Below are 14,160 nucleotides of genomic sequence, written 5' to 3' on the forward strand. Positions count from 1 at the left end.
TGAATAGAATTCTAAAGCTTTATGTATGGCACAATATCAACTTTTTTTTTTTTTTGCCAACATACCTAAGGAGTATAACACAGCACCTTGTCATCAGTAATAATGACTCTTAATACTGCAGTGATTCTCAACCAAAAAGCATGGCCTTATGGAGAGAGATTATCAAGGAGTGAAGGGATGTATGGAAATTAGAAATTTCCAACCCACAGAATTTCAGGTAATTCATTCTTTTTTTTTTTTTGAGACAGAATCTTGTTCTGTTGCCCAGGCTGGAGTGCAGTGACATGCTACCTCGGCTCACTGCAACCTCCACCTTCCAGGTTGAAGCAGTTCCCATCCTTCAGCCTCATGAGTAGCTGGGATTACAGGCACATGCCACCATTTTTTGTATTTTGTATTTTAGTAGAGATGGGATTTCAACGTGTTGCCCAGGCTGGTTTTGAACTCCTGAGCTCAGGCAATTTGCCCGCCTCAGCCTCCCAGAGTGCTAGGATTACAGGCATGAGCCACCACGCCTGACCACCTCAGGTAATTCTGTGCCCTTAAGGGCTCCATTGGGAATCACTCATCCTTGGGTAGTATTAAAATTCATCTGTTCCACAGTGAGCAGGTCTATATAGACCTATTCCCCAAAGTCTTAGGGAGCTGATGAGAGGCTGAAGAAAGAGGCTGACAAATCCAGTTGGTCAGAAAGAAAGATTTAATAGGGACTGAGGAACAGAAGCCATTTATCGGGCAGCTGCAAGATGATGGATCCCTGCATTGTTACCCCCTAGACTCAGGGCGTATATAGCCTAGGAGGAATGTGTACACATGCTTCAGAAGCATGTGTAGTACACATGTGTAGGACAATTGAAGTCAGCCCTTCTGGAAAACGCAAGAATGCTATTTGCCTAATAGCCTATAATTTGCTTAAAGGCAAGATTTATGCTAAGTATGTGTTGTTTAGGATAACATCAAGGTTATTTTTACCTAAAGGCAGAATTAAATAGAAATCTCAGAGGCATTCCTAGAACTGAGGTTAGTCAATGTGGCAGATTAGCATCCAAGATGGAGTTGCTTTACCCTCCACACCATCGTTTTTGTCCAGTACATGCCATCTCCTCTTTGAAGTTTTTATCAATCCCCCACTTGGAATTAAGTTCTTTTTGACAGGTCCAAAGCTTCTGTTTTGGTTTTATATTTATGTGGCTTTCTGTATCTGTTTTAGCTTTATGTTTATGTGGAAGCTCCCTAAGAGACCTGAAATCATATCCAAGTCTTTGTATTCCTCTGCAACAACTAGCTGTGTGCCTTACAAATGTCCTATACATGTTTTGTATTAAGTATTTGGGAATATTATTCCAAATTAAGGAATAATTCTGCCTAAAATATGAGTTGGTTGACAAAATTTTTTGGATTGGGTATTGTTGAAATTGGTTGTAAATTTTTTTTTTTTTTTTTTTTTTTTTTTTTTGAGACGGAGTCTCGCTCTGTCACCCGGGCTGGAGTGCAGTGGCTGGATCTCAGCTCACTGCAAGCTCCGCCTCCTGGGTTTACGCCATTCTCCTGCCTCAGCCTCCCGAGTAGCTGGGACTACAGGCGCCCGCCACCTCGCCCAGCTAGTTTTTTTGTATTTTTAGTAGAGAGGGGGTTTCACCGTGTTAGCCAGGATGGTCTCGATCTCCTGACCTCGTGATCCGCCCGTCTCGGCCTCCCAAAGTGCTGGGATTACAGGCTTGAGCCACCGCACCCGGCCTCGTAAAATATTAATTTCTTGGAAATAAATACCAATTTTTACTCAACCGAAAAGATATCCTATGAAAGAATTCTTTTTCTATTGATTGTCTCAGATCAGAGCCAGAATCTAGATTTTTTTTTTTTTTTTGAGACGTAGTTTCACTCTTGTTGCCTAGGCTGGAGTACAATGGCGTGATCTTGGCTCACTGCAGCCTCCACCTCCCGAGTTCAAATGATTCTCCTGCCTTAGCCTCCCCCGTAGCTGGAATTACAGGCACGCGCCACCACGCCCGGCTAATTTTCGTATTTTTAGTAGAAACAGGGGTTTCACCATGTTGACCAGGCTGGTCTTGAAGTCTTGACCTCAGGTGATCCGCCCGCCTCAGCCTCCCAAAGTGCTGGGATTACAGGCGTGAACCACCGTGCCTGGCCCAGATTTTTTTTTTTTTTTTAAACCTTATTTTGTTCCATTATCATCTATATGCCTTAAAAACTTACATTAGTTGATACTTTGGTGGATTGACTGAGAAACATTTTATTCATTTGTCCAGGGTGGGGTGATGAATTGGCCTTCAGATTAGAAACTTGAATTGGCATCTAATTGTAGTAGGTGTGGCAAGGAGGAAAAAGCATTCTTAGGTTTATGTAACTTTTTCCTTCTCCAATGGAGTTAGTCTGTTATCTTAGTAATACATTAACTCATGGAAAGATAATAGTTGTTGTAACATTTTCCTGAGGTTTAAAATGACCTTTTATCTGAGTAAAACTAAAATAATTAGTTTCTAATATGGTGGATTTGTTTTGTTTTTTACTTTCCTTGGGGATTAATTTTAATAAAAATAAATGCTTTCATAATAACAGTTTGGTATAGCTTCACAGAATATATTTAAGTAAATAAGATGGTTTTGAAAAAAAGAAAAAGTCAATTACGTTAGTCTTATGGATAGAGAATACCAGTTAATTTTTTTTTTTTTTTTTTTTTTTTTGAGACAGAGTCTCGCTCTGTCACCAGGCTGGAGTGCAGTGGCATGATTTCGGCTCACTGCAATCTCCACCTCCCCGGTTCACGCTATTCTCCTGCCTCAGCCTCCCTAGTAGCTTGGACTATAGGTGCCCGCTATCACGCCCAGCTAATTTTTTGTATTTTTAGTAGAGACGGGGTTTCACTGTGTTAGCCAGGATGGTCTCCATCTCCTGACCTCGTGATCCACCTGCCTCGGCCTCCCAGAGTGCTGGGATTACAGGCATGAGCCACCGTGCCTGGTCCCAGTTAATTATTTATAGTCTTTTCTGCCCAGCTGAGACTCTGCTGTGGGTAGCCTCTTTGAGACAAGGAGAAGTGATCAATGCTTTAATTAATTTCCAAATATTTAATTTGCTTTTATGTTTTTAGGATACCAGGTTATGATTAAAACCTTGTTCTTTGGGGCTGTTAATAGATTTATTCTTACTGGCTTGTCATGCATCGTTACAGAGTATATCAGGTAAAGAAGTAATAGTAAAATCAGGAAAAGAGCAAAATCTAATCATTTTCTTAATTCTTAAATTGTCTTTGTTTTTTGGTTTTAGGTTATGGATGACGAATCGGATGAAAAAGAAGCAAACTCACCTTAAAATAATCTGGATTTTCTTTGGGCACAACAGTCAGACTTGTTGATAATATATATGAAGTTTTTATTATTAATATGCTGAGGAACTTGAAGATTAATAAAATATGCTCTTCAGAGAATGATATATAAATATTACATGTTTGCTTTACCTCATATGAGTTATTTATAACCTCTTGAATCATCTTCTGTACATGTGGATTTTATCCAAGGATATTTTTATTTTTGTTCCTCATTTCCCATGGCTCCTTTGCATATGTGTGAAGGAGTTTAAAATACATTTCCTCCCCATCTAACTTATTTACTTTTTTCATACAGGAAGAAACAGAATGCTTTTCAGAATATTCTAAAATGGCTTTTTGCAAAATATCTAAAACTATTTTTAATGAAGTTTTTAGCTTAAGAAACAGCTAGGGCCGGGCATGGTGGCTCAAGCCTATAATCCCAGCACTTTGGGAGGCTGAGACGGGCGGATCACGAGGTCAGGAGATCGAGACCATCCTGGCTAACATGGTGAAACCCCGTCTCTACTAAAAAATACAAAAAACTAGCTGGGCGAGGTGGTGGGCGCCTGTAGTCCCAGCTACTCAGGAGGCTGAGGCAGGAGAATGGCGTAAACCCAGAAGGCGGAGCTTGCAGTGAGCTGAGATCCAGCCACTGCACTCCAGCCTGGGGACAGAGTGAGACTCTGTCAAAAAAAAAAAAAAAAAAAAAAACCCAGCTAAACAATTCTGTTTTAAAAATGGTATCTGGCTACTAGCCCTCAATTAAGTAGCGAAGAACTTAAGACCAAAAAATCCCAAAAATGGCCCGGTGTGGTGGCTAATGCCTGTAATCCCAGCACTTTGGGAGGCTGAGGTGGGCGGATCACGAGGTCAGGAGTTTGAGACCAGCCTGAACAACATGGTGAAGCCCTGTCTCTACTAAAAATACAAAAATTAGCCGGGCATGGTAGCACATGCCTGTAATCCCAGCTACTCAGGAGTCTGAGGCAGGAGAATTGCTTGAAACCGGGAGGCGGAGGTGGCAGCGAGCTGAGATCACACCACTGCACTCCAGCTTGGGCAACAGAGTGAGACTTCATCTCAAAAACAAAAGCAAAAGATCAAAAACTAACTTCTAGAATCCGGACACAGTTTCTATTGGTTAAGATGGAGATGGCTGGCCGGGCGCGGTGGCTCAAGCCTGTAATCCCAGCACTTTGGGAGGCCGAGGCGGGCGGATCACGAGGTCAGGAGATCGAGACCATCCTGGCTAACACGGTGAAACCCCGTCTCTACTAAAAATACAAAAAGAAATTAGCCGGGCGTGGTGGCGGGCGCCTGTAGTCCCAGCTACTCCGGAGGCTGAGGCAGGAGAATGGCGTGAACCCGGGAGGTGGAGCTTGCAGTGAGCCGAGATCGCGCCACTGCACTCCAGTCTGGGCGACAGAGCGAGACTCCGTCTCAAAAAAAAAAAAAAAAAAAAAAAAAAGATGGAGATGGCTGAATTAGAAAAACTGCCTCAGCATGCCCAGCCTTTACCTTATGAATCAGAATTGCTGAAGAAGAGAGAAGAAGCTGCTTTGGTCCTTCCACTGGCTTCTGACTCAGAGATCCATAATCTGTACCATGCCAGAAATGTGCACTGTTATCTTTCTACTCTAGGGGTGCTGCTTTTTCAGGTAGCCAAAAGAGTGATTTAGCGTTCTCTCTCATTTTTCTATAGTAATTCAGAGACTGCAGTTAATAGAAAATACAGGGAAAGGAAAGATGGGAAATAGTAGTGATAAATTGCATCTCTGGAATTCTAGTCCCTCAAATTAAGGAGATTAAGATAGTCATGGAAACAGGAAGAACTCTAGCAGTTATGAGTGCTGGGAATTGAAGTTTTTACTTTTATCCTTTGGTTCACTAAACCAAATAGTAGGGTTGGAGAATTCATTCCTGGAGATATCATGTATGAATTTAATTTAGACCCTGGGAATTGCTTCATAAGCAAGGCAACTTAACCTGCCCTTTAGTTGAAGCTACAGGAAATTGACATGGTAGATGAGATGTAAGTAATGGCATATCTTGGATGTGACCATGAAATAAGAGGCTGAATTGGGTGGAGGGTTAGATTATTAGAAGAGAGGAAATTGGCCCGGCGCAGTGGCTCACGCCTATAATCCCAACACTTTGGGAGGCTGAGGTGGGCAGATCACTTGAGGTAAGGAATTCGAGACCAGCCTGGCCAATGGTGAAACCCCGTCTCTACTAAAAATACAAAAATTAGCCAGGTGAGGTGGCATGTGCCTGTAATCCCAGCTACTCAGGAGGCTGAGGCACGAAAATCCCTTGAACCTGGGAGGCGGAGGTTGCAGTGAGCTGGGATTGTGCCACTGCACTCCATCCTGGGTGACAGAGCGAGATTCTGTCTCAACAAACAAACCAACAACAACAAAAAAACATCAGGAAATTCTTCAATTGAGAAGCCAAAGTATTGGAAAGATTTTCTACAAAATTAACAGCCATGAAGAACAAGGAGGAAAGGTGTGGGATTCTAGGCATAAAGAGTAGTGTAATCAGAATTGTAAGTGTGAAATGTATTTGGGAACCTCAAGAAGCTAAGTATGGCTTGAGTATAACGTGAAAATGGTGCAGAAGTAGGCAGTGGTAGTATAGAGAATGCCACAGAAACTCTTGGTTGCCTACCCTCACTTCTTGTTAAGGAAGGCCCTCTCAGTAGGTCTCACCTCAGTCCCAGGGGTAAGTTATGATTAAACCAGTCACTTTAACTCCATTTTTCTTTTCCAAGTCATTAGTCTGTGGGTAGCCATATGACCTAGCTCTGGCCAGTAAACTGGAAGAGAAAGTTTGTTGGAGAATTCTGGAAAGATTGTCTTTCCTGGTTAAGACAGTGTGTATGTGAGTTAATCTCTGGAAAGAAGGCCCCCCTTTTTTTTCTCCATTCCTTTTCTTCCTGCTTGGTACACTGTAGAATGTGATGTTCAAAGCAATGATAGTCAACTTGTAATCATGACTAAAAGTTTGTTCACTGAGAATAGCAAAGAGCAAAGAAAGGGTCTGGATCCTTGGCCTTGCACGGTGGCTTATACCTGTAATCCCAGCACTTTGGGAGGCCCAGGCGGGTAGATCACTTGAGGCCAAGAGTTTGAGACCAGTGTGGCCACCATGGTGAAACCCCATCTCTACTTAAAAACACAAAAATTAGCCTGGTGCAGTGGCATATGCCACCTAGTAGCCCCAGCTGCTAGGGAGTCTGAGGCTTGAGAATCACTTGAGCCTGGGAGGTAGAGGTTGCAGTAAGGTGAGATCATGTCACTGCACTCCACCCTGGGCGACAGCAAGACTGTGTCTCAGAAAAAAAAAAAAAGGAAAAAAAAAGGGAGGGCCTGGATCCTTGAGACATTGTTGGCCTTTTGGCCAGACTAAGAATTACACTCATTTTCAGAGTTTATATGATGTGAGATAAATGTTTTTCTTGTTTTAGCTACTGTTATCAGGTATTCCGTAACTTGAAGCTGATTGCATTCGGAGAGACTGGTAAGTGATGGAGGACTTGGTAAATACTTTTACCAATTTTTCATTTGTGGTAAACTGCCAAATGTCAACCTTAAAATGAAAACATTCCGGCTGCAGTGGCTCACGCCTGTAATTCCAGCATTTTGAGAGGCTGAGGCAAGTGGATCGCCTGAGGTCAGAAGTTCGAGACCAGTCTGGCAAACATGGTAAAACCCTGTCTCTACTAAAAAAATACAAAAATTAGCTGGGCGTGGTGGTGGGCCCCTGTAATCCCAGCTACTCGGGAGGCAGAGGCAGAGGCAGGAGAACCGTTGGAACCCGGGAGGCAGAGGTGGCAGTGAGCTGAGATCACGCAACTGCACTCCAGCCTCGATGACAGAGCAAGACTCCATGTCAAAACAAAAACAAATTAACTTGTATTTTTAAATTAATTGAACCACTATTCAAATACTAAGTTTAATCAGGTAATGGTTTTTATTTTGGAATATTTATACTGAATTTCTCTCTATATAATCCCAAAGAAAGACTAATAATCACTATTAGTTGTGTTTAGCCAAAACAAAAATTAAAAAAAAAAAAAAACCAAACATACAAGAAACCCCCAAAATGTATAAAATATTTTGTATTTATTTATTTTTTCTTTTTCTTTTTAAAATAGAGATGAGGTCTTACCCTGTTACCCAGGCTGGAGTTGCAGTGGTGCAATCATAGCTCAGTGCAGCCTCAAACTCCTGGGCTCAAGCCATCTTCCTGCCTCAGCCTCCCAAGTAGCTAGGACTACAGGCATGCACACCATGTCCAGCTTTTATAAAATATTTTACATGAAATATCCTGAAAACACTTTGTAAATATAGGATGCTTCAATAAGTATTTGAAACTAAGATTATTGGTCAAGAGTACGCCAGGCATTTGGGGGGATTTTCTTTTTTTTTTTTTGTTGAGACAGGGTCTCACTCTATTGCCTTCAGGCTGGAGTGCAGTGGCGTGATTGTGGGTCAGTGCAGCCTTGACTTCCCACACTCAAGTGATTCTTCCACCTCCGCCTCCCAAGTAGTTGGGACTATAGGTGCACACTACCACACCCAGCTATTATTATTATTTTTTTTTTGTAGAGACAGGATTTCACCATGTTGCTCAGGTGGATCTGCAACTCATGGGCTCAAGTGATCCACCTGCCTCAGCATCCCAAAGTGCTGAGATTACAGGCGCGAGCCACCACGCCTGGCCTGAGGATTTTTCACTAACCAAAATTAAGATGAAGCCCTATACAGGATGACATACAGTCATATGAGAGCAACATATATAAAAATAGCAAACGTTCATTGAACATTCAATGTTCATGTATTCATTGAACATCCTTTGTTCTCAAGCCTGAGGTTTTCACAAACACTGTTCTAAGCACCTTACATTTATGAAGTCATTTAATCGTATGCGATTGTCAACTATTGTCCCTCCTCCGCACCCCCCCCTTTTATTTTTGAGACAAAGTCTTGCTCTGTCATCCAGGCTGGAGTGCAGTGGCACCATCTCAGCTCACTGCAACCTCCTCCTCCCAAGTTCAAGCGATTCTTCTGGAATTACAGGCATGTGCCACCATGCCCGACTATTTTTGTATTTTTGGTAGAGACAGGGTTTCACCATATTGGCCAGGATGGTCCCTGACCTCAAGTGATCCACCCGCCTTGGACTCCCAAAGCTCTGTGATTACAGGCATGAGCCACTGTGCCTGGCCTATTGTCTCCATTTTTACAAATTGGAAGATGGAGGTACAAGGAAAAGTACATTGTCCATTGCCATGCAACTTAAGTGGAAAAGCCAGGAACATGAACTCTGGCATTCTGGCTGCAAGGCCTATGCACATTATAGCTATTCTATTCTGTCTTAAGGAAGTTGGGCCCATACCCCTCTTGAGTATTCCTACTTGAGGGAGGGGAGAAGCTTTCCTTGCTTTCATAGGTGCTTACTAATGGGCAAGAGTCTAGAACCACAGTAGACAAAAGCAGTGGTATGAACATGTGTGTCCATTTTTTTTGTGCAGGAATATGAAGCTGGTTGCTTTCTAGTCCAGAGGGAATCTGCACCCCTCTTGGGAAATCCTAGCCATATACTCCATTTTGCCATATCAGTGTTATCTGTGATTATTCCCTAGGGGCTTATAGGATATAGAGAAGCAACTTTTGTATCCCTTGAAAGAAACCCTAGAAAATAGTACTTTTTCGGTGTCCTTACGTTTCAAGTGATCTTTCAGTTCTAGGCAGCTCCCTGAATGGTTCACCCTTATTGTGGCTCTGTTCACATCTTACAGGACAGAAATAGTAGGTTAAAGATAGGACCAGTTAATCTCATGGTTTTCAATTTGTTGACTTTCGTGGCAGTAGAATGAGTTTCTTTCTCGCAGAGCTAGAAAACTCTGCCCCAGCTTCTGCCTACTGGAAAAATTTGGAGCTACCGTGGAGAGGAGTATTGGGGAGGGCACAGCTTCTAGTTGGAGTCAGCATCCTTTGTCCTCAAGCCTGAGGTTTTCTGGGTGGCAATCAGGTCATATTTGCTTGATGTGGTGGACATATTTTTTTGTGTGCCTTCTTAGTGTTCTTCTTTTAGCAACACCTTCCTCTTTCCTTTGAGTAACTGCTCCCTCTTGCCATATGTGGCTGTATGACTCTACAGGGCTCTGGTGGACCTGTCCTATCACAGTGTCTTGCCTTCTTTGCCACAGGAGTGGGGCATGTGAGTAACACTGGACTGGCCAGAATCCTTGTCTAGAATATAAAAAGTAAGGATGGAGGAATAGCCTCTCTCTCCTTTTGGGCTGCAAACTATAAAGATGTGATTGCAGACCTATTTAAGGGTTATTTCCTTGTCCATGAGGTCAGAGAGGTAGTTCAAGAGTTCTGACAACATTCTGTCCCTGGGTATAGATGTGCTGAAGGCTGTTTGTATTTCTGTCCGTTCCAATTACGTGAGCCAGTAAATCCCCTTCTTCATCTAGTTTGAGTGGGCTTCTATTTATTGTTTGTCAGTGAAAGCTCTGCCCTCTACGCGCATCTTTCGCCATGACTGTGAGAAATAAATTTGTGAGAGCTGCATCCTTGAAGAGCTCTGTGAGAGCTTTTCTCTGTAGGAGTGCTGCCACTGAATTGGGAAACCCAGTACTCATCCTGTGGGTGAAGAGTACCCACGAAATTGGAAGCAAGGAAAAACTGGATCACATTTGTATTTTTGACAGGTCCCTCTGGAGCCAGCGTGTGTGGGATGAATTGTGGGAGGCTAATGGGGTTCACTCACAGGGTCTTTCTGAGACCTTGATTGGTGCCTTTTGTTCTTGTCCTCATTTCTTTTCATAGGCCGCAGGGGCTCAACCTATTTCTTTTTCCTTTGATACTTGCTACCATCTTCTCTGTCCACTGGGGTACATTTCTCCGCAAAGCTCCCTAAAAAGTAGGACATATGTGCCCTAGCTCCCCATTTGGTAGTTCCAAAAATTCTTATGCAAAGGAATTTTTATTTTCATAATTTTATTGCTATTTATTACTGGAATTCACATAAAGGTTAACAAAAATGACTATAGCTATTTCAATCAAGGTTCTTCATTGTGTTAGTAATGGCAACTGGAAGCTCTGATGGCCTTCAGCCATCAGATCCAATGGGACTGAATCTATGAACAGGGAAATGTACTTACATAAAGAGATGGTGAATGACACCCCCTTGCCATCATTACTTTTTTTGTTGTCTTTCAGAATGTTTTGATCAGGAGAGAAAATCCATTCCCTCAGATGTTCGAATTAGACCCAGATGTCTCCTTTCCTTCATAGATCATTTATTTTCTTCTCTTCCAGGCCTTATTCCCAAAGGCCCAACTAAGGTGGAGCTCTGTATAAAGGGAGGTCAAGCACCCAAAGTGTGTATCTTAACTGGCACATGGTTACAAAGGGTTCTTTGTTGTGTTGGGTTAATGAGGTTCTTCAAGGCTGAGTTGGGAAAATACTGTCCTTCAAAGTTTCTTTTTTGTCAAATTGTTTTTTTTTTTTTTTTTTTTTTTTTTTTTTTTGAGACGGAGTCTCGCTCTGCCGCCCAGGCTGGAGTGCAGTGGCCGGATCTCAGCTCACTGCAAGCTCCGCCTCCCGGGTTCACGCCATTCTCCTGCCTCAGCCTCCGGAGTAGCTGGGACTACAGGCGCCCGCCACCGCGCCCGGCTAGTTTTTTGTATTTTTTAGTAGAGACGGGGTTTCACCGTGTTAGCCAGGATGGTCTCGATCTCCTGACCTCGTGATCCGCCCATCTCGGCCTCCCAAAGTGCTGGGATTACAGGCTTGAGCCACCGCGCCCGGCCAAATTGTTTTTTTATTTACTTTTTTTTTTAACTTTTTTTTTTTTGAGTTGGGGACTTTCCAGTCTTTACTGAAAACTTTTAAAAATTTGTATTTAGACAAATTTTAAAAGACCTGTAACACTAGTTTCTTCTTCTCAACACTACTTTCTTCTTCTCAACTTATTTATAAATATCTTCCAAAATAGCTTGTTGAGTGGAGATAGATAAGACAAATTGATAGTCATTGTGATGGAGTAGCAGGCAGAAAAGGAAAGCGAAGGGTTAAATAGATTATTATAGTTGGAGCGTGAGAACTCTGGTGGTACTACTGACATTTTCTTTGTGGCATTGACAGGTTTGCTGCCAGTGCACAAAGATGTTGCTTAAGCATTGGAACCATACCTTGGCTTCTAGGTAATACAACGGAGTTCCTACCAGAGCCTTAGATGAGGGTTCTTAGGCTAGATGTATATCCACAGTCTTTTGTTTCTTGAATTAAGAAATGTATTACCAAAAAGCTCACTGTTTTTTTTGTTTGTTTCTTTTTTTTTTTTTTTTTTAACTTTGCTCTGGGTGATCTAGGGACTTAGGGGATTGAAATATTAAAAGGGCTTTTAGGTGAGAAATCCTCTGCTTAGTTACATTTTTAGTTAAATGCTTAGTGACATTTTTCAGCCTCTCTGAGGCAAGTGATAAAAGGCATTTTTCCCCTTAAGAAAAACTGAAAGCTTTATGATCACTTAATCATACAACCAGCCATAGAAGGTTAATTCTGCTAAGAAAATAGGACTTTTTTCACTCATTCCAAAATAAATTTGATCTTTTATTTTGTGCTGTGGTCTAAAAGTGTTGGGTATGTAAAATCTAGTTCTAGCTTCAAGAAACTTATAGCCCAGTGGGAAAATACAGAAAATCATAAGATATCAAAGCATATTTCTTTACAGTGAGTGGCTCAAAGAGTGAGAGGTTAATGCATGTCTCTAAATCTGTCTAGGGGAGATAAAAAAAGGCTTTCCTGAAGAAGTAGCATCTAAACAGAGATAGGGTGGGCATTCCATGCAGAGTAACCAAAGTGTGCAAAAGATTTGACAATCCTGGCCCAGTTCAGGAACTACCTGTTGAGCCTGTTGGGAGTGTATCGGGCTGGAAGGACGGATAAGACCAGACACAAGAACAGCAGTCAGCACTCCAGGAATTCTGTGTGCCATGAACGTTTTTAATACTACTCTAGAGCCATTATAGAGTTCTGATAACTCTACATTTATTCACTGAAGATACCATTTAAGGCTGTTTAAAGCAAATGCCCAGGTAATAAATTGAGAAACATCATCCCTCTCTAATCAAGTCTCTCTTGTCAGACATGGCGCATTAATTCATAGAACGAATCGTTCATAAGTCAAACGCACGGCTGTTAAAGCTAGGGAATTCCTAGCCCTCTCAGGTAGGCCATGGGAGGAGGTGGGCCAGCAGTTTCTTACGTCCAGGCTCATAGTCGGATAGTTGAGCCTTGCATTCCTCCTCTACCCTTCCACAATAAACTGAGGGTTATGGAGGCAATGGATGCGGAGGGCTTTTAGGGGCCAAGCATATTACACATGGAATTGAATTGCTTATCACCAGAGAGGCTGACCCTTTGGGGCTTTGCAGTCAAGAATTTTGTTCTCTCTCTCCTCCCACCTTACCCAATTCTTTGCAATTTTTTTTTAGCCTATGTCCCCCAGGATTCCCTGTTGAGACTTCCTGCTTTCTTCCTCCGCTTCGTGCAGTGCTGGAGCGTGGGGCCTGGGGCTGCACTGCGCGCGCACCCGGAGCTACTGCTTTGCTAACAATTCCATCCTTCTCTTTCCGTCATTCCCAGCCAGGTGCTGAGTTTCTTCCTCCCTCTCGGCTTGGTGCCTCCCGCAGCTCGCCCCAGTGAGGGCGTCTCCAGGAACTCCAGGCGGACACTGCCACGAGCTACTGCCACGTCTCCGCCGCCAGCAGTCCAGCGCCTGCGTGGGCTCGGGGGGCGGGGCAGCGCTGGGAGGCGGGACCTGCGCGTGAGCGGCGCGTGAGCGGTTCAATGGGGCCTACCGGCGGCGGCGCGCTGCGCGCCGAGGGGCGGGGCCTGGCGGCGGTTGCTGGCGGAGCCTCGGAGGGGGAGAAGGCTGTCGTTGCCTTGGCCGTCGCATCCCGAGGGAGTCGTGTCGGCGCCACCCCGGCCCCCGAGCCAGCAGATTGCCCACCGAAGCTCGTGTGTGCACCCCCGATTCCGCCAGCCACTCGCCCCTGGCCTCGCGGGCCGTGTCTCCGGCATCATGTGTGGTAAGGGGGCCGGGGGCGGGGGGCGTGTTGCCGGGCGGCGCTGGGGTGCGGTGCGGGCGCCGTTAAGGCCCAAGGCGACGGGCGGAAGCGGGAATGTGGAGGATGCGAAGTCTAGCTGATGGGCAAGGGGCGTCCAGTGGTGTCTGCGGGGGCGGGGGTCGGCATCCGCGTGCGGGAGAGAGGGTGGCGGCCGGGAGAAAGGCACCTGAGAGGGAGGCGGGCCCCCTCCGCTGGGGGCCAGTGGGCGCCTTTGCGCGGAGAAGGAACGGAGAGGGGAGAGAGACGCCTTTATTGAAAAAGGAGGAAAGGGCTGAGGGAATTGAGGTGTGGAGGGGGTGCCTTCAAAAGGGCCCACCAGGTGAGTGAGGCAACCTGTGGAACATTGGGCGAGGTCTGTTGAACTTATCTTGCATTTTTCTAAAAACCTTTCAAAAAATATTTTACTTGTTTTCAGGCAGGCCCGATAGAAAACAGACCCTAGCTAGAGCCACGATAATGGCATTAAACGTGATACTTCCTGCCATCCCTTGTCTCAACAGAAATAATTGCTAATCAATAATTTGGTTAATGGGCTTAGACCTGATCCTCTAGTGGAAGAGTCCTTCAAATGTCTGTGGCAATAGGTTATACATAATTTATCATTTGCATGTACACCCATTAAAAACGCCAGCTCTGAAAAATATCAGTTATACCTTGGATGTATACCCCTTTAGAA

At 44.0% G+C, this 14,160-nt stretch overlaps 4 protein-coding genes across 12 annotated transcripts in view; 3 read left to right on the forward strand and 1 right to left on the reverse strand.

Annotated features, from left to right (window-relative positions):
* NFU1 (NFU1 iron-sulfur cluster scaffold) overlaps positions 1-3,453 on the forward strand; it is a 532,135-nt gene extending 528,682 nt beyond the window's left edge. For all 4 annotated transcript variants that reach the window (XM_050754516.1, XM_050754518.1, XM_050754519.1 and 1 more), the window contains one exon: positions 3,289-3,453. In XM_050754516.1, coding sequence (XP_050610473.1) covers positions 3,289-3,333 — 45 coding nt within the window. In that variant the 3' untranslated portion in view covers positions 3,334-3,453. The remainder of the gene's footprint in view (positions 1-3,288) is intronic.
* Positions 1-14,160, reverse strand: part of SNRNP27 (small nuclear ribonucleoprotein U4/U6.U5 subunit 27) — a 716,203-nt gene that overhangs the window by 514,922 nt on the left and 187,121 nt on the right. The gene's annotated exons all lie outside the window — the stretch shown is intronic.
* CNRIP1 (cannabinoid receptor interacting protein 1) overlaps positions 1-14,160 on the forward strand; it is a 1,091,934-nt gene that overhangs the window by 18,610 nt on the left and 1,059,164 nt on the right. The window lies entirely within an intron of this gene.
* GFPT1 (glutamine--fructose-6-phosphate transaminase 1) overlaps positions 13,236-14,160 on the forward strand; it is a 67,712-nt gene continuing 66,787 nt past the window's right edge. For 2 of the 6 annotated variants that reach the window (XM_050754420.1, XM_050754421.1), the window contains exon 1: positions 13,236-13,445. Coding sequence is in view for 4 of the 6 variants with exons in the window: in XM_050754418.1 (XP_050610375.1) it covers positions 13,439-13,445 (7 nt within the window). In the remaining 2 variants the exon portion in view is untranslated. The remainder of the gene's footprint in view (positions 13,446-14,160) is intronic. The other 4 variants (XM_050754418.1, XM_050754419.1, XM_050754416.1 and 1 more) reach the window with 3 other exon arrangements.

The sequence above is a fragment of the Macaca thibetana genome, chromosome 13, assembly GCF_024542745.1.
Source record: "Macaca thibetana thibetana isolate TM-01 chromosome 13, ASM2454274v1, whole genome shotgun sequence".
Lineage (NCBI taxonomy): Eukaryota > Metazoa > Chordata > Mammalia > Primates > Cercopithecidae > Macaca > Macaca thibetana.